General features: G+C 45.5%; 1 protein-coding gene across 1 annotated transcript in view; it reads right to left on the reverse strand.

Annotated features, from left to right (window-relative positions):
- The window catches only part of CREBBP (CREB binding protein), an 846,007-nt gene that overhangs the window by 580,467 nt on the left and 244,635 nt on the right, over positions 1–20,905 (reverse strand). The window contains exon 8 of the mRNA XM_030211575.1: positions 13,093–13,239. Within this exon, the coding sequence (XP_030067435.1) occupies positions 13,093–13,239 (147 nt within the window). The remainder of the gene's footprint in view (positions 1–13,092; positions 13,240–20,905) is intronic.

Raw genomic sequence — 20,905 nt, forward strand, 5'->3', positions numbered from 1 at the left:
CCATCAACCAGCAGGGGGAGATAGAGAGCACTGAAAAACCACAGTGCCTCATGGCCAGCTAGCTCCATCTGCCTCTTCAGTATTTGAAGTTTCCAAAGCAATGTTACACCGCAAAGTATTTGAAGTTTCAAAAGCAATGTTACACCGCAAAGTAGCATAACATGAACTTTCCTCACAGCGGATGAACGCCCCAGAACAGGAGCAACAACACAAAGGAGGAACGAACTCAACCTCCTATAACAGAACAGAAATCCTGACGACTGTTTTCCAACTTCTCCCAATGAGGGAGCATATCTACAGGAAAAACTGAACATCAAACAACATCAATCAATCAATCAATCACACAATGAATCACTGAGGGAGGGCTCATGGATTCATCTGCTATGACTAAAGGAAAGAAAATTACCAAGAACCTAATTTTCCCTTCCTTGTCATCATTACGAATGGGACATATCAAAGCAATCCCTAGATAGGGTGGGAACAAGTCACACCACGCGCCAGCACTTGTGCTCCAAATTGCACATCTCTCCTGGCAGCCACATCCAGCCTGTAATGTCGGGCAAAAGAGAGCTTAAAGCCCATGTCGCTGCACTGCATATCTCTTGAAGAGAGAGTGCTCCAGTTTCAGCCCAAGAAGAAGAAATCGCTCTTGCGGAATGTGCCTTGAAGGCTTCAGGCAGAGGCCGGCCATACAGCAGATACGCTGAAAAAATAGGTTCCTTGAGCCAATAGGCTTTAGTGGCTTTAGACGCTGGAGACCCTCTGCGCGGACCTGATAACAGGACAAAAAGATGACCAGAGGTCCTGAAAGCATTTGACATGCGCAGATACTGCAACAGAGACCTTCGCACATCTAGGAGGTGCAATTGCCCAAAAGCTTCTGGAAACTCCTCTCTGGGAAAGGAAGGCAGGAAAATAGGCTGGTTTAGGTGAAACGCTGAAACCACCTTAGGCAGGAAGGAAGGCACCGTACATACCGTAACTCCAGACTCTGAGAATTGCAGAAAAGGGTCTCGACAGGACAACGCCTGGAACTCAGACACCCGTCTTGCCAAAGTAATGGCCACCAAAAAGACAGTGTTTACGGTCACATCCTTCTCTGAAGCTCGCCTTAGCGGCTCGAAGGGCGAACACTGAAGGGTCTTTAAAACTAACCCCAGGTTCCAGGCCAGACACGGAGCCCGCGCGGGAGGACAGAGCCGAAGTACCCCTCTAAGAAACCGTGCCACATCCGAATAAGCAGCCAGGGAGAGGCCAGCGACATTCCCTCGAAAACATGCTAAAGCTGCCATTTGAACACGTAGGGAATTATAGGCAAGGCCTTTTTGTAAACCATCCTGCAAAAAGTCAAGTATCGGCGAGACAGAAGCCTGCATTGGTGTAATCGCTTTAGTAGCACACCAAGCCTCAAATTGGCGCCAAATCCTGGCATAAGCCATGGAAGAGGGACGCTTGCGGGCCTGTAGGAGAGCGGAAATGACTTTACTGGAATAACCCTCGTCTCTCAATTGCGCCCTCTCAATAGCCATGCCGTAAGACCAAAGCGGCAGGCGTCCTCCATGGTCACTGGTCCCTGTGACAACAGATTCAGTACCAGAGGCAAAGGAAGGGAGCCTCTACCAGCATCCGCCGGAGGACCGCATACCACGGCCTCCTGGGCCAATCCGGGGCAATGAGAACCACCTCTCCTTGATGTAGCCGAATCTGCAGGAGTACTCGCCGTACCAAGGGCCATGGAGGGAACACATACAGGAGGTCCTGAGGCCAGGGTTGAGCCAAGGCATCCAACCCTGTCGAATGAGGATCTCTCCGTCTGCTGTAAAAGCACGGGACTTTGGCATTTGCGCTTGAGGCCGTAAGATCCGCTATGGTCGTCCCCCACTTGGCACAGATCTGAAGAAACACTTCGTCTGCAAGTTCCAACTCCGCTGGGTCGATTTGATTCCTGCTTAGATAATCGGCTTGCACGTTGCTCTGACCTGCAATGTGAGCTGCTGACAGAAACTGCAGATGTAGCTCGGCCCAGTGGCAAATCTGGGCAGCCTGTGCGACCAGTGCTTGATATTGAGTGCCGCCCTGTCGATTTATGTAGGCCACTGCTGTCGTGTTGTCCGGCAGAACTCTGACAGCCAATCCTTCCAGGGTCAAGAGAAAAGCCAGAAGAGCCTGGAAAATCGCTTTCAACTCCAAGCAATTGATGGACCACTCCGACTCCTCGGGTATCCAGAGACCCTGGGCATGCCTTCCCCAGCAACGTGCACCCCAGCCCTTCAGGCTGGCATCTGTTACCACCAGGCACCAATCGGGGAGCGCAAGCAGCATTCCTCGCCGCAGCATGCTGCCTGAGAGCCAACACTCCATACTGAGCCGGGCCGCAGGGAGCCATGTGAGTATGCACTGATAATCCTGAGAAATTGGAGACCATCGTTGAAGCAGGGAGCAATGCAGAGGTCTCAGGTGTGCTCTTGCCCAGGGCACCACTTCCAAGGTGACCGTCATCGACCCTAACAGCTGGACAATGTCCCAAGCGCGGGGGCGAGGAATCCTCAGGAGCAGACGGACCTGGTTCTGAAGCTTGCACCACCTTTGGTCGGGAAGAAAAACAAACCCCGAAGCTGTGTCGAACCGGACCCCCAAATATTCTAGAGCTTGAGAGGGGGTCAGGTGACATTTGGGTATATTGACGACCCAGCCCAGAGATTGCAGTACTGAGACCACTCTGGCTGTTACATTACAACTCTCTTCTGCAGAGTCCGCTCTGATGAGCCAGTCGTCGAGGTACGGGTAAACCTGGATACCCTCTCGCCTGAGAAAGGCAGCTACTACCACCATTACCTTGGAAAAGGTACGGGGAGCTGTGGCGAGGCCAAAAGGCAAGGCCCAAAACAAAGTGTTTTCCCAATACCGCAAACCGGAGAAACTGTTGGTGCGGGGGCCAAATAGGGATGTGCAAGTAAGCTTCTTGCAGGTCCAGAGATGTGAGAAACTCTCCTGGCTGAACCGCCGCAATGACAGAGTGTAGGGTTTCCATGTGGAAATGCCGTACTTTGAGTGACTCGTTGACTTTCTTCAAGTCTAGAATGGGCCAAAAAGACCCTCCTTTTCGTGGCACCTCAAAGTAAAGAGTAATGGCTGCAGCCGCGTTCGGCGGTAGGCACGGGGATCTCCGGGGCAGTAAATTCCAATCTGTAGCCATCTCTGATCAGGTCCAAAACCCACTGATCTGAGGTAGTTTTGACCCACTCCTCGAGAAAGAGGGAAAGACGTCCTCCAACTGGAGGAATCGAGGAGTGGGCCAGCGCACCATCATTGAGAGGGTCGCCCATGAACTCCAGGCCTTGAACCGGCCGCTGCGGAGCGCTTGTCCGAGCAAAAGGAGTTCCTCTGCTGAAAACGGGCACGCGAAGTAAACTCAGCAGAATGCCCCGGGCGGTACCTTTTAGCTTCACGGCAGCAAGGTCTGGAAGAGGAGGGAACCGCCTGACCCTTGGAAGAAGGTCGCGGCCTATCCTCAGGTAACTGCTGGGGTTTAGCATCCCCCAGGCCCTTGACAATTTTCTCTAACTCCACACCAAATAGGAGAAGGCCCTGGAAGGGCAACTTCACCAACCTTTGCTTAGAGGCCATGTCAGCCACCCAATGGCGTAGCCATAGAAGGCGGCGAGCGGCCACCGCCACAGACATCTGTTTAGCCAAGGCTCTGACCAGATCATAAAGGGCATCATCCAAAAATGACAAGGCCAACTCCATTCACGGTGCCACCTCCACAAGGGGCTCCGCTCCATCCCCGGGCTGTTCCACTGCCTGTTGCAACCAAGCGACGCAGGCTCGAGCAGCATAACAATTGCACACAGACGCCCGTAAGGCTAGGCCTGAGACTTCAAAGGACCGTTTCATTGCTGATTCCAACCGTTGGTCCTGCATGTCCTTCAGTGCGACCCCTCCCTCTAGGCACGGCCAAGCGTGCCAAGTGCTCCTCACTAAGAGGGTATAAGTGCCCCATTGCCCTGGCAACCTTCAAAAGCCCCTCGGGGTCAAGCCCATTGAGCCGAAATAAGCTCTTGGATGGAGTCATGCAAAGGAAAGGCTCGAGCAGTCTTCTTAGTACTTGCCATCCTCGGATTACCAGAGGAGGCCTCGCCAAGCGCAGGATCTTCAATAGAGAGGGCCTGCAAGGCGTCAGAAATAAGAGCTCATACGCGGTGGAAAATCCTAACCGCGGTGGGATCATCTAGATCCAGTACCTTCCTCTGGCTCCTCAGACCCCTCAGAATCCCCACAGCCCAACCACGAGGGGGGGGGGGGGAGGTCCACCACTCTCTGAAGGGGAATTTACCTACTACTCTTGTCCTGCGGCCCACTGTCTGGGGAAAAAATGCCTGACGGCAATCCCAGGCCAGCCTCCACCAGAGGGGAACCAGGTAGCAACATAGAGTCAGACACCTGCGGCAGAGCCCTCTTTAACATAAACGCTTTATGTAAAAGCAACACAAACAGGGGAGAAAGGCTCACCCTGGTCTCCCGGCTCCAATCCGGGGCAAGCAGCTCCTCTGGTAGCCTCCATCCGAGATATCCCTCCAGCCTCAGACCCCTCTGCTCCTGTGGGGGTCGGACCATGCGGCGCATCCAAGATGGCACCCACTGCCAGCTCCACCGAGCGGGAAGAGACATCACTCGCCATGCTCGTGCCGGCCCTGACGTCTGAAGAGCACGATTTAGAGCCCCGCTGCTGATCTGCGCTTGCCACAATGTGAACAGTGCTTAACTTCCGCAGCCATCACAGAAAATGGCGGAAAATTTCAAAATGGCGGATTCGCGCCAAAAACGCCCCGATCGTGGGTCCTCTCTGGAGGAGCTACAAGACGCTCTTACCTCAACAGACCGAGTCCAAGAGCTACGGTCACGCTGCACAAACAGGAGATAGCCTATCCGTTTTCGCATCCTGTTCAAACTTCTTCTACTAACCTATAAATGTATTCACTCTGCTGCTCCCCAGTATCTCTCCACACTCGTCCTTCCCTACACCCCTTCCCGTGCACTCCGCTCCATGGATAAATCCTTCTTATCTGTTCCCTTCTCCACTACTGCCAACTCCAGACTTCGCGCCTTCTCTCTCGCTGCACCCTACGCCTGGAACAAACTTCCTGAGCCCCTACGTCTTGCCCCATCCTTGGCCACCTTTAAATCTAGACTGAAAGCCCACCTCTTTAACATTGCTTTTGACTCGTAACCACTTGTAACCACTCGCCTCCACCTACCCTCCTCTCTTCCTTCCCGTTCACATTAATTGATTTGATTTACTTACTTTATTTATTTTTTGTCTATTAGATTGTAAGCTCTTTGAGCAGGGACTGTCTTTCTTCTATGTTTGTGCAGCGCTGCGTATGCCTTGTAGCGCTATAGAAATGCTAAATAGTAGTAGTAGTAGCCTCAGAATCGCAGCGCTAACAAGTGTGTCGCTCTTTTTTTTTTTTTCTAATGCTGTGAGGAAAGTTAGAGGCAACAGCTACAGAGGCACTCCGGAGGTCCAGAAGAGTGGGAAAGGCAGGGAAAGGACAAACCAATGTGCCTGCATCCACATAGAAGAGAGTGGGAAAGGCAGAGACAGGGCAAACCTATATGCCTGCATCCACATAGGGGGAAGGGTAAGGCAGGAAAAGGGCTAACCTATGTGCCTTTAAAGTGGAGATGCAATAGCCACAACACCCCTGCTACAACTGGCAAAAGCACAGGAGCCACCCCAGGCAGATTCTTGAAGGAGCTGAATAAGCTGCGACCAACCATGCAGGGAGATAGAGAATACTGAGAGGCAGATGGAGCTAGCCGTCCAGGAGGCACTATGGTTTTCAGTGTTCTCTATCTCCCCTTGCTGGTAGGTGGACACAACCCATTCGTAATGGATTCATCTGCTGCTGATAAGGAAGAGCTTTTATACAAAGTTCGTGGAGCTATCACATTAAGTGCTGCTACAGTATAAAAATGTAGATCTGGTAAACAAACTCTTTCAGCCATCCAGCTATGTGTCAATTTATACAAGCCAATTCTAGGGTTTTTTTTCCCCTAGAATGCCAAATAAACATGGTGACAATGCCTCTGTATACATCTTCCTCTCTCTGAGCCACCCAAAGCTGGATCACCTGTAAAGGACAGACTAGCTTAGGTAGGATAATCATCTTAATTAAGGCTACCCTACCCAAAACTTATAAAGGCAAATCTTGCCATCTATGGCATAGTTGGCCGATAGTGTTAATTCATTTATCGACATTCTTCCAGTAAAGCCAATCAGTATCAGCACTGAGATAAACACCTAAGTATTTAACTCCAGTTTTTGCCTATACCAAGGGAAAGTCAAAGATGCCAGTGCAAACACAGGGCTGGGACACAGGGAGAACCTCTGACTTTGTAAAGTGTATTCTCAACCCAGCAAGGGCCTGGGGCTTTTGCTAGTTTTAATTGTTTAATGACCCCTTGAACCTCCCAGCCTGGGAAGGGAGCATTCAACTGTGCTACCTGCTCTGCAGTCAAAGATGGAAATGCAGAGACTTAAGAATATATATGTATCTGTACAAGCATCTTCCATTAAAGCTCCTTTGTAACAGATATAGTCACAAAAGTGCAAAAACATTTTAAATGTCTCTCTCTCTCTTCTGTGTGTATTACCCCACCAGCATCCCTTATTAGTCCAATATGATTTTTGAAAGCTCATGGCTTTATCATCGCAGTTTGTAATTTCCATGTTTTACTACCCTATCTATGCAAGCAATATTTATAAAGCTGGATATTGTATAAGGCCCACTGGTCCAACAGAACTTGCCACTGTTGCTTTATAGGCAGATATTGCTGCCTGTAGAAATCTGGAGGTGACAAAGAACTTCCTCGCTGCCTTCAACTGAGTGGCCAATTACATAACACCTTTTTCCCCACTTTCTATTTACCCCTGTGGTATAGGCTATAGTTTTGTCCTTCGTAACTGCTTTCCCAGGCTCCAAACTCTAGGCCCTATGTCTGCCACACAGGCTTGCCATACCTGGCAAATGTAAACACAAAAATCTTCATTCAAATATAGAGTCGGCTTCATATGCCATCTAGGAGCTTTGGCACTGGGACAGAGTAAGATATCTATCTAGACTGGTGAATGTTTGCCATCTCAACAGTCCCAATACTCGTTGTGCACTTTGCTAAACAAAGACTGGAGGCACTAAGATGTAATCAAGTTGGGGATGAACTCCACAGGGGTGAGAATAAAAAGTAAAGTCACATTCAGAGTGAAGCAATCTCCAAATGTCCACAAACCTGAGATCAAGAATGAGCAAACTGACCCCTTTCCCTTCTTGGGGGCTTACAATCTATAAAGAGGTCACTTGTTATATTAAAATCTCTGAAGCACACAAGCCATTGGAAATGACCACACAAGTGAACCAGGATGAAAGCAACAAGTTCTTTAAGACACTGAAATAAGACCTTGGCAGGCACTTCAACAGGTGGTGCTGGGGACTGCCTTTGGGGAGCTTCAGGACAAATGGGATAGAGATTTGGGCCACTCCTCAAGGGTTTGGGATATTCAGGCTGCCACTAGAGGTATTCCATGTTGGCCTCAGGTTACTGGCTTCAGGAGTGCTAGGTTCAGGTCCTTCATACAGCCTACCTTACACAGCTTCAACTTTCTAGGATGGGGAGGGAGCACTCTGTAGTAAACGTGATGCTGCTGAAGGCACCTTCTTTTACTCTTTTTGGGGCTGTGAGAGAATTCAAGCCTTCTGGTCCTCTCTGGTGCGCTTTCTGGAATTTATTTTTGGATGTATAATTTGTGGCTCTGTGGAGCTGCTGATCTTGGACGAACCTAGTGCAGTTAAGGGAGATTGTGGGGAATGAGCCACATTGCTCTGTAAGCTTATACTAGTGGTACAGAAGTGTATCTTACAATAGTGGACCTTGCCACTTATTCTGTCCTACTGGCATCGGAGAAATCAGGTTCACCTGCTTGCCACATGAGAGACAAAGGAGGCAAAGGGATCCTTTAAGAGTAAAGTCCGCTTTCTTGATCAGGGAGTCTTATCATCACCTCTTATCGCCTAGGGGCTATGGTCTTTTATTTGTGAATTTGTGATTTTCGTTTTCTATAGTACCACAGGTAGGGGGGAGCTTTGATGGGGTAAGGAAGTGCAGAGGGAGGGGGATGGTATGTCAGCTTATTGATGAAGTTGTAAGGTCATCAGAATCCAGACTCTCCGGTTCTTTTGTGGTTTTTCTTTTCTCAGTAGTTGTTGGGTTAGTATAGTTCTTGTGCTTCTCCTGGGGAGTAGGAGCTTGGTTATCGGGTGTTAATGCACTTAGGGAGTAGAAATCCACAGGAGACGTATGTGTTAGGCGGTGAGAGTCTGATATGTACCGACGGGGAGGGGGGATCTTGGGGTGACAATATTTGAGGATTTGAAGGCGATGAAACAGTGTGACAAGGCAGTGGCCATAGCCAGAAGGTTGCTAGGCTGTATAGAGAGAGGTGTGACCAGCCGAAGGAAGGAGGTGTTGATGCCCCTGTACAAGTCGTTGATGAGGTCCCACCTAGAGTATTATGTTCCGTTTTGGAGGCCGTATCTTGCTAAGGATGTAAAAGAAATTGAAGCGGTGCAAAGCTACAAAAACGGTATGTGATTTGCATTACAAAACATATGAGGAGAGACTTGCTGACCTGAACACGTATACCCTGGAGGAAAAGAGAAACAGGGGTGATATAATACAGTCGTTCAAATATTTGAAAGGTATTAATTGACAAACGAACCTGTTCTGGAGATGGGGAGGTGGTAGAACTAGAGGACATGAAATGAGGTTGAAGGGGGGGCAGACTCAAGAAAAATGTCAGGAAGTATTTTTTCATGGAGAGAATGGTGGATACTTGGAATGCCCTCCCGTGGGAGTGGAGGAGATGAAATCGGTAACTGAATTCAAAAATGCGTGGGATAAACAAAGGAATCCTGTTCAGAAGGAATGGATCCTCAGAAGCTTAGCAGAGATTGGGTGGCAGCACTGGTGTTTGGGGTGTGGGGCTAGTGATTGGGAGGCGGGGCTAGTACTGGGCAGACTTCTACGGTCTGTGCCCTGAAAATGGTACATACAAATCAAGGTCAGGTACACATATAAAGTAGCGCATATGAGTTTGTCTTGTTGGGCAGACTGGTTGGACCTACAGGTCTTTTTCTGCCGTCACCTACTATGTCACTATGTTAGTTTGGTACCTAGGTTTGTGGGGGGGGGGGGGGGGGGGGGGGGATTGTAAACCTTTCATGACTGTTTATTAGTATTTGTTAACTGATCTTGTTTTCTGGTTGTCATTAAAAAAAATTATTGAACCATAAGTCCTTGGCAGGCTGTGGACCAACACGGACCATGTTTCGGCTGTACAGACTCTACTGTATAAAGAACAGGGGTTATGCAAAGAATGCAGATAAGAATAACAAAAAGTAACTTGCTGCTATATGATGTCTCCTGTGTCAAAAAATTAAATTGAAAGAGGAATGAAATGAAGACAGGAAGGGGAGTAATTTGCATAAGTTCCAAAAGCTGCTTCAACTCCCATGAAGTAATGCACCAATGATTGTGGTATCAGACAGCGAGGTGAGCTACTAAGGCAGAAAAGAATTTATAACTGTAAAGGTTGGGAGCATAGATGTTGCAAAAAAACTACCTGGATGCCTTGCAATTCCTCCACTACCAGGACAAATCTCCTTTCTGGGTCCTGGATAAGCTTATGTAGCACAAAAGCTAGCTTCTTATGGAGTAAAATAGCAACTATTCTTTGGCAATTATTATAGGCTGCATAAAAAACTCTCCCATCCAATCTTTTTTTCAGTTTAAGATGTTCAACCTTATTCCGATCCTTGCAAGTGAATGAATGACAAATACATCAATGAAACAGCTAAAAGTGTAAGAGTGAACGAAAGTCACACACAGCAGAGTGCACATTAGCAAGTACAAAAATGTCACAGATAAGGTGTCATGAAGATTGTAGTGAGAGAGAAATTAGCCCGTGTATTGTGCAATAGGGTTGTAAGAGACCTGTAGCGGGACCACAATATGCCCCACTAGTATCCTGTGGCTCCAGAATATGTATCCAGTGCATATACAGATATAGTACAAGCTGCAAAGACAGTACTTGCCAAGTGATAAAACAAGGTCTATGCATTGTTGTGCCTTCCGCCATAGGAGCCGACTCTGTGGGTGCTTAAGCACCCCCAATATTGAGAAAACTCCTTGTATGTATCCAGGGAGGGGTTATTTCCACTGGGCTTAGCACCCCCAATAATTTTGAAAAGTTGGCTCCTATGCCTTTCGCAGTTCTGATCTTCAATGTGTCTGCTAAAGTTTTTAGATGTAATTCCAGAAAGTTTAATTTCTCTTCTGCTGCCACCCTCAAATCTTCCTGTTGAGAGATGCGTTCCTCCAATTGCTGAATGTGCGCGCATGTCTCGCTACACAATCTAATTTCTTCCATGAAAGCATGAAGTTTGGCCAATTTATCAAGCATTTGCTGATGGTGCTTCATGAGAGCCTGCACCGTGTCTTCCTGCTACGTGACTGATGGCAGCTCAACAGGTTTCAACGCCATCTTGGCCAGTGTGTGATTACTTAACAGGCATTCCTCAGGAAATATGAGGTAAATCGGTAAGTAGTCACACTTCGCCATTGCACACAGGGGAGCTGTTCCAGTATCTAAAACCTCTAATAATGTTGGGTTTTAGCGGAGTACGGAGTGGAGCTAAGGCTCGAGGCATTTGCTCAGGTTGCTACCATCAGATGACCATCCTCCCAATCCTCTAGATCTGACAAGTATTTTTCTTGGAGCAACACTAACTTCTACCTTTCTTCTTCAGATATGATAGAACCTTGGTTCTTTTTATGAGAGAGTGTATACTATCCACATTCAATGAACTTACCCTTAAGGTAACCATTCCCCCCTCCCCCCCATGAAGGAAAAAATATATCATGACCAATATACTCAAATATCCAGATGTGTTTCAGATTCACTTCAGTGACCTCCTTTCCCTGACCCTTCTCGTGGCATATCTCCTCTACTAATCGGTGTCCTAACTTAGGCCTAAATTTGCCCTCCTGCCTGTTCCCATCTATCCTCTCCTCTTCTAGAATTCACTGCCCAAAAGCACACACACACACCACAAAAACTTTAACATTTACTCTCACTGCCCCCACTGTGCTCCCCAGCATCACTGAGAACTCACCCCCCCCCCCCCCAGCACCACCCTTCCCAACCAGGAACCCCACCCCCAAATGTCATAAGTGAATCCCATCATCTTCCCACCACCTCTCTGGTCACCCTCCTTCCGCTCTGATCCAGAACAGATGAGGGAACAAGACCTCCTTCCCTTTACCTAGCAATCAACGTAAGCAAACCCTGACCTCTGTGTATACAAAGTACATTAGGCTGCATTACAAAACTCTGAAACAGTTGTGTCAACCCCTCGCCTCCAAAGGTCTTTTGGTTAGCAGGCTGTAAGCCATTGCTGGAAGAACAACCTGTCACGCATCATCACCCTTACATTCAGTCATGACTGCCCAAATATGCTATTAAGGTGGTACAAGCCACCATCCACACTCCCAATTGAGCATTTTTCTACAGAGGCAAACCATTCTCTATGTACAGTCCTACTTCCTCTGGTCCAATCTCAGTTGTTACCATTTTATCTGCATAGTCTAGCATGAATGCAATTACTTGCCTCCACTTCTGATTCTGCCCAGCCCTCGAACCCACTTGGTGTTCCCTCTCCACTGCACCTTTCCCTCCAGTCAGGCCTACACTTGTGAGGATAACCTCATTCACAAACTCTTCTAAGCTCTACACTGGACACTATCTTGGGCAGCCCAATTATATGGATGTTGTTACAGCGCCTACAATTTTTCTGGTTACCGATGTGGTCTGCTAGCAATGCATTCTGCTTCCACAACTGTTCCACCTACTACTGCAGTTGGTCAGTTTCCATCTCCTGTGCAGTAAGACAAATGTTCCATCTCAGTAATCCCAGGTGCTTGCTGATATCTTCATATCTTGCAATACTGTCTGCAACTGAGACATTTTATCATCAACACAGTGGTAACACGTGAATTTCCATTTTCCTCAGCTATACTTATTTTTTTATAAGTCACTGGCTCCATGATCTAAAGCCTCCCCATCTAATTTGAGAAAAAACACTTGTTTAGAGTTTGAGTAAAATCATATTCTACACACTTCTCTCATGGCACTTAGTTTTGTCAAAACTTACAAAATTGTTTTGTTAAATAGTAGTAGTAGTAAACACTGGTAGTGGAGGCACTTATACTAGTACTACTTATTTCTATAGCGCTACTAGAAGTATTCAGCACGGCACACTTGAACATGTAAAGACAGTCCCTGCTTGAAAAAGCTTACAATCTAATCATGACAAACAGGACAAATAAGGGATAACAGAATTACTAACGTGGAAATGATAAAACATACATGGGTACTGTATAAGTGAATAGGGGTTAGGAGTTAAAAGCAGTATCAAAAAGGTGGGCTTTTAGCCTAGATTTGAAGACAGCCAGAGATTGAGATTGACATACTGGCTCAGGAAGTCTATTCCAGGCATATGGTGCAGCAAGATAAAAGGAACAGAGTCTGGAGTTGGCAGTGGAGAAGAAGGGTTACAGGTAAGAGAGATTTACCCAATGAATGGAGTTCCTGTGGAGGAGTATAGGTACAGATAAGAGTGGACAGGTATTGAGGAACTGCAGAGTGAATGCACATGTAAGTCAATAAGATGAGTTTGAACTGTATGCAGAAACGGTTAGGGAGCCAATGAAGTGACTTGAGGAGAGGGCTAATATGAGCATTTATATGCACTCACACATACAGAGTATGGAAAGAGATTCCTGACAAATTCAAACGCAAATCATATAAAGGGCCAAATACGCTAAAGAATTTGCCCATTTTTATCCACATTTATAGACAGATGTGTTTAATCTGAGAACTAGCAACATGAAAACATGGCAGTCAAAAATTTCACTTGGATTCAGCACACAATTGCAGGACATGGTGTCTAATAAAATAGTGAATCCACATACAGTTTATGCACCAAGTGATTGCGCAGATCCTGAGTGACGTGTTCATGCCATGCTTTCCTCACTCCAGTGCTGGATGGTGGTGCAGCCGTAGGCATAGTGCTGAGGTTTCCAACATTACTAGAATTTGTGCCATCATTCAGCAACTGACTAAAATAAAAAGGAGAATTATAGAATATTAGTAGGAATATTAATGCATCTTGGAAATTTCAAGTGAATATTATGTCAAGCCACACACTGTACTCTCTCTCTCTCAATTATTACCCATGATCAATGAAAGAAAATGAACAGAGGTAGTGAGCATTTCTGTAGAATCTTATGGTGTACATTAAACAGTGAGGCATTTCTGTTCTTCTACATTGTTTTAAAATGTTATACTACTAATTTTTAAAAATTTGTACACTACACCATTTAGCCTTGCGAGCTGGATTTCTACAAAATTCTCAATCTACTTAAAGGGAAAAGTTTTAAGTTCAAGAGAAGCTGAATCTTATAATAATTCTGAAATAGAGTGCTCACTTTTTTCAAAATTTTCAACATATTCTACTATCTATGGTACATAATTAAAATAATAAAAATAATCAATAGTGTCAAAGATCAGAAGATCAGACGAATGTTCTAAACAAAGGTTTAACTTTATTACCTAAATTTCACCAAGTCAGATTTGTAAAACTAAAAACTACTATGGCAACAGTACATAGATGTAATTTGCCCTACAATCTAATATTCTTATATGCAGTATTAGACCAGCTTACTGCTTTGCAGCTTGCCACAGAAATGATTGAAGAAAGCAAAAACAAGAAATAGGAGTTTGATATCAGTTTAACCTGTTTTTGCTCAAATTTTTATTTTTATTCTAGATTTCTAATAGACATTAATTTACCAGCTAGAATACATGTGCCAAGTCGATTTTTAAAAATTTCAAAAAATTCCATGGATTATGTTGAACTATTTTCATGTTCCAATATCAGAACAAACTATTTTCATGTTCCAATATCAGAACACTAATCACAATAGGGGCTATAATAAGAGAGAATAGTATGTGTTCAAGATGACAGATTTTTCTTATTCTCCTGTAATCACATGAACACAGCCAACAATTGAAACTGGAATCATACAAACTGGCGTTTTTTGTTGTTGTTTTTTTAAAACATCAGTGTTAAAGGTTGGCCTAATCATAATGAGATGGCTATAATTAAGTCCTTGAAACAAGTTTCATGCAAATTGACTATGCATTTTTCAAAGTGATGTTCTTTCTGCAGACAGTATATCAATTGTTTAGGTGCAGGGCAACACCAATGATTTGTGCTGTCTGTACATACCTGGAAGTACTGCATCAAATGGTTTGCTGCTTCTTGAATAATCTAGATTCTTTAGCACGTCTACATACTTGATTAAATATCTCTCTATATAAAACGCACCTCCAACTTTCTAATGAAGCCTCCACAAGTCCCAATGTTCTAAATCCATGGTGGTGTAGATCAAAGTTCGCCCATGAGTGTTTGCCCCGCCCTCATGTCAAACGTGATGTCTAGGGCGGAGCAATGGCATTCAATCAATCGCATCGCTACACCCTCGATGTCATGTTTGACGCGAGGGCAGGGCAGACATCTATCTACACCACTACACAAACGTTGGAACTTTCGGAGGCTTCAAAACAACGCTGGAAGTGCGTTTTAAATAGAGAGAAGAGAGATGAGGAAAACCGATAGGTGGTTGAAGGGGAGGCAGGGGAGAGAGCACAATTGCTGGGTGGATGCAGAGGAGGAAGATTGGGGGGGCAGGGGCACAGCACAATCGCTGGGTGGCTGCAAGGGGGGCAGGAAAGAAAGCAGATTCGCTGGGTGGCTGCAAGGGGGGCAGGGGAGACAGCATAATCGCTGGGGGGGGGGGGGCAAGGGAAACAGCAGAATCGATGGGTGGCTGTAGGGGGGGCAGGGAAGAGAACAGATTCGCTGGGTGACTGGGGGGGGACAGGAGAGAGAACAGAAACGCTGGGTGGCTGTAGGGGAGCAGGGGGGAGACAGCAGAATCGCACACACTGTCTGCTCACACACAGTCTCACAGACACACACTCACAGTGCAGCAAATCACACAGAGGGGGGGGGGGAGAGGCAAGGAGGCCTGAAACCACAGGAGGGGGGGGGAAGAGGGAGGGGGTCCTCAGACCTCAGAGGGGGTCCAGAGACCATAGAGGAAGGGGGGAAGTATCTCTGTCACACACTCTCTCACAGTCAATGTCTTTCTCTCTCTAACATAGTCTCTCACACTATGTCTCACACTGAATCACATTCACTCTCTATGTGTCACACAGTCGGTCTCACACACACTCTCGGTCTCACTCACTGGCTCATATACACTCTCTTGGACTCACAGAGAGTTTGTGTATTGCACACATACGCTCGCACACTCACTCACTCTCTCTCACACACAGTGTATCTGTGTGCAACACACTCTCTCTCACAGTCACTGTGTCTCACATACACACTCTCACACACTCTCTCTCTGTCACACACACACTCACACATTCACTCTCACACACAGTGTATCTGTGTGCAACACACTCTCTCTCACAGTCACTGTGTCTCACATACTCACTCGCACACACTCTCTCTCTCTCTGTCACACACACACACTCGCACATTCAATCTCTCTCTCACACAGTCACTCTCACACACACTCTCTCTCAAGCAAACACACTCTCAGAAAAACCTTGCTAGCGCCCGTTTCATTGTCTCTCTGAAACGGGCCTTATTTACTAGTCTTCTAATAATGCTACAGCAAAAATTTCAGTAAATCAAGAGGCTGTTCTTTGGATCTCTCAGTTGGCCTATATATTTGCCATGCATTGTGGACAGTTGTTTCAACACAAAACGCAAACAGCCATCACAATTTTTTTTTTAATCTTACACTGATGCAGTTATTTTCGATATTCTGGTCCATCCGGTTGACACCTCCTATAAAGGTGTATCTTGTCACAAGCAATGGAACCTTAACAGAAACGTTTCTCTTTTCGGATGATGCCTAACACATACAATTAACAATCCTTTTCCCCCACAGAAACTGTTAGCTAAAATCGACTTGTTATTCCAGGCAACAACAATGCAGTTGGAAGTTATCGAATTTGTAGTCAATGAAGCCATGTGGCTTTTAGCCGGTTCTTTAATTGCCATGATAGGACAACAGTCAATTCTGTTGGACATAAATATTTCTATGTAGCCATGTCCATGGATCTTTAATACCTCCAGAAGGTTGAGGGATGCATAAAACAAAATAATAATAAATCCCTGTAGATTTTGAATGGAACATTAGCTGGTAGTTCAGATATCAAATCTAGAACACTAACACCCATGCCGATGTCTGTCATACATATTGCTTTGATATAGCTTGAACTGTAGCAGATAACCCAAACAATCACAAAGATACCAAAACCTGAACCCAAAGCAAACAGGTTTACCGCTGATAAATTGCTTTGGTGCCAGGTTTTCCTCTAATTAAACAAGAGTCAAATATCATTCATTTAGCACCGACAAAAGTGACTGGACCTTAAACTTCTCATATGGTACTAGAGCATCATTGTTCGAGCAATGCAAGTAGAGCTCTTCTCACTGCATTAGACAAAGTGGCACTGAAGGTTTTGGGGTCCACCTTACATAGCATGTATGCACATCTCAGTACAACAACATATTCCGACAACTAGATTCCCAGGAAGCATCTGGACTCTGCAACATCAGTTTAAGCTGCATAATCTCCTTTGTGAACGTTTGCATCATCTGACTCTCAAGGCGCTACTCATAGGTATCAGCCAAAACCTCTTCCAGGGAAGGCTGACACTGAGCCTGCCTCGACCTAGAGAAGCCATGTCCCCGAGAGGGGTGTCAAGGAGTCGGCTCCCGCATAGACTTCGGAGAAGCTTCCTCCACTGATGTCAAGGGCATGCCAACTAGGGTGCAGTCGGGCCACACATGACACTGGTGTCGGAGGCCTCACCACAGGCCAAGCGGGGCTGCAACTTGAGGCATAGGCGAAAGCACCCTTAATGCTGGTGGCACTCTTGTTAGATAATGCCAGAAAGTTCAGGGAACAACGCCCGGATGTGCTCATCGATTTTATGGAGCATATAGACCACCTACCACATTTATCCCAAACCACCTTTCTGATATGCCAAGGGAGACGGCTAGATAGAGCTATAAGAACACCCTTTCACTGCATCTTGCTGGAAGCAGATAAAATAGTAAGAAATATGGGATTACAGCTTTTTGTGTGCAGGCAACAAGATTGTTTCTTGTACAAACCCCACTCCCGCATTCAAACATATTAGCGCCTTAAAAAGGAGCTGGTGTTTAAATGGGGTATTTAGACCCCTAACATTTAAAGATATGCAAACCAAATTCTACATGCTTACAACAGTCATATAGGAAGGTATGTACCCACACCAATCTCCCAAATCACACTCTCAGCAAGAAATCTGCAATAACCAGGCACAGATAGAGGTAAAACAAACAAAACAAAAAACAAAGTAGCATTGTAAACTGTACAAAGTATCCCCCAAATCCTCCCTAACCTCCTCCCATCCCTTGCCCAAAACCAAGCTAACAACTGAGCCATCAGTCAAAGATGCCAGAGAGGAGAAAACTGAGGTCACAGCATTATAACAATCAACAGTTAAAAAAAATTGCATGATCCATCAATCCTCAGTTGTCGCTCAAGTGGGTTTATGTTCCGGAAACACCTTTTCAAAGAGCTGCCTCTTCAGCCAACTACGGCCCTTAGCCACTCTTTGCCACTCAGGATGCTCCAGTAATAGTGGGGTGTTACAGCGATAATGGATTCCATTTTCCTGGAAGTACTGCGTCAGCGGATGCAATTCTTCCCGCCACTTCAAAGTTGTCGCTGAAAGATCTTGAAAAATAGTAATAGGGTAAGTATCCCATTCAAATGTTCCAAGTGTACGCACTTTGGTAAGGACCCTTTAGTTTAACATCCATAAAACATGCTGTAGCTATAATGTCTTCAGCTGACCGGACCGGGTGCCGCCCAAAGCACAATGTGCTCTCTCAAGACCCACTGCTGCGGAGTCCATCGGTTCTGTCTCCGTAGCTAGCAGCGCACTTACAATTCTTTAGACCACGTTTTCAGTTCAGATATTCCAGGTTTTACAGGATCCTAGGACTGCTCCGATTCTCCAAATCCTCAATTTAGTCCAGAATATATGTTGTTGTAACCTTTTCAGCTTGCATTTTCTTGTCCACAATCTGAAGCGCCTCAGTTTGCTCATCAAGATGCATCTGTCTCTTCGAACTGTTTTCCAAGGTCAGTAAGTTCACCTCTGAGTTCCGCACTTAGCGTCAAAAATTCAGTGTGCATTATTTAAGATCCTCTTTAGTCTCTCACATTCAAGTGCAGACTTTAGCTATCTGGTCTAAGAGTTCTGCAGGTGGGGCCATGTTGAGATGCTGGTGGGCCCAAAAAGGCAGGCACTCGTGCCGATGCGGAACCTCCATCTGCCACATTTTCAGCATGCAGGCCTGCAGCTGCTGCACTGCAAAAGGCAAATTCCTTCAAATGTACCTTTTCTTTTTGCCAAGTACCACTCATGACTTTAGAGAGTCAAGCACCCCCACAGACAGTCCTTGTTCAGTTTTTCCAGCTAAAAACCAGTTGCTGATAAACACACATTGATCTCAGTGTGGTGCACTACACTCTTAAGCAGCCATTCACTGGGATGACGTCACTTCCTTTCTTTAATAGATATTCCCCTACGTAATGTAGCTTTTGGATCCAGGGACTTCATCTCCCAAATAGCAAGAATGTGTATTATAAGTTGGTTCACTCTGCTGACTTTAGATATCAAGGTTTGTAGCTAGCTACCAATGGGCTATTATTTAGGTCTTAGCTGTATCTTATTTTACATTTGTGGTTACTACACAGCATTAACATATGGACTCTAGAGGGCATAGCAGGGCCTAGTTCAGTCTTCATTCCCACCCACCCCTAGCACATCTCTTCATTTACAGTCAATTATTCTAATTAGGATAACAAGAGGAGAGTTTTCATTAGAGTTTTAATTACATTTAATTAGTTTCTGAGAAGCAAACACTAAATAAATTACATATTATACCATATAATCTAAGGCTCTTTATACTCATTTAATATCCCTAGTGCCTGAAAAAGTTTTAATTAAATAACTCTCTAATACTAAGATGCAGAGAGCAGTCCAACAGTGAGAGGGGTGCTATCCAGTCTTTTACACTGTGTCACATGTATGATCATCTGCCAGTTGGTGAGAGGTTATACATGTGTGCTCGATGCGGAGAGCTCCTAGCTCTCGGAGAATGAATCCGTTTCTCTTGAGGCTAGAGTAGCAGACTTGAAGGCGCTGAAGGAGACGTTGTAGAGAAGTCCCACCTCCATTCTGGCAGCCTCTGTGCTGCCTTGGAGGAGGAAGGTCTTCTAAAAGGAAAGCATCATCCTGACAAAGTTGGAAGTAATCCTGTAGCCAAGACCAGCCCACCAGGGGATGCACTATCCTCTCACACGAAGGATATATCTCCAAGAACTTCTGCCCAGGCAGGAAAAGTTAGGACAGCTGTTGTAGTTGGTGATTCAATCATTAGGCATTTAGACAGGATTGCCTGGTCACTTGCCTGCCTGGTGCGAAGGTGACAGACTTCACACATCACCTAGATAGGATTTTAGATAGTGCTGAGGAGAAGTCAGCTGCCTTGGTACATGTGGGTACCAAAGACACAGGAAAATATGGTAGAGAGGTTCTGGAAACCAAATTTAGGATCTTAAGGTTGGATTACAAACCTCTCTAGCTTACCTTAAAACCTATTTATTTGTAATAATATTATTTTTCTGTGAGCAATTGATCTGAAGTGGATAGACTTCTGCAGAGCTATCCTATTGTTTTACCCCACCCACTGTACTATCAAAATTGTAGCTCTGTCCATAATACCCTCCTCTCTTCCTTCCCGTTCACATTAATTGATTTGATTTGCTTACTTTATTTATTTTTTGTCTATTAGATTGTAAGCTCTTTGAGCAGGGACTGTCTTTCTTCTATGTTTGTGCAGCGCTGCGTATGCCTTGTAGCGCTATAGAAATGCTAAATAGTAGTAGTAGTAGTTTTAGTCAAGTTTTATCTTTCTTTTTCTTTCCTCTTCCTTTTTCTATTACACTGTGAACTACCCTGAAGGCTTCCGTAGAGCGGGGTAGTAAATACTGAATAAACTTGGAGCTTGGATGTACTCTATCTGGGAAGATCTACTGTTTGAGCCAAAAGTTGGGCCAGGGCTCTTCCAGTTTGGGGCTCAGTGGAGGAGTAGCCTAGTGGTTAAACCAAGAGGCTCGACATCCAAGAGTGTCCCAGTTATCCCAACTCTGGTTAGCACTTCAGGACATGCCATACCTGTAATATTTGCCAATATTTAATTCTCCTGTATGCAGGCAGTCATTCTGCCTTTATAGTGTGCCTTACAGGGTCCTCGTATAAGCTTCTCCAGGGTGTTTCTGTTTCAGCTTTAATTGGTGGTGTTTTGACAGAACTTATGTTCTTTCCCAGATTCCTGTAGAACTGATTTGGGTTTTTTCTAATCTATTGACCTTCAGTCTGTCCCAGTATGACAATTCTTATGACTACTTGTGGTCATTGCTGAAAGCAGCTCATTCTTTTAAGCTATTTCTCATACCTTTTGTTTTCCCTGAGAATTAAGAAGAATGGTTTCCTAGGGAAAGAATGCTCTTAGAAAAATAAAGAAGCCAGGGAACACCAGAAGAGAGAAAAGCCAGGGGAGCAGGGGAAGTAAAAACT

Source organism: Microcaecilia unicolor, chromosome 8 (genome assembly GCF_901765095.1).
Source record: "Microcaecilia unicolor chromosome 8, aMicUni1.1, whole genome shotgun sequence".
NCBI lineage: Eukaryota > Metazoa > Chordata > Amphibia > Gymnophiona > Siphonopidae > Microcaecilia > Microcaecilia unicolor.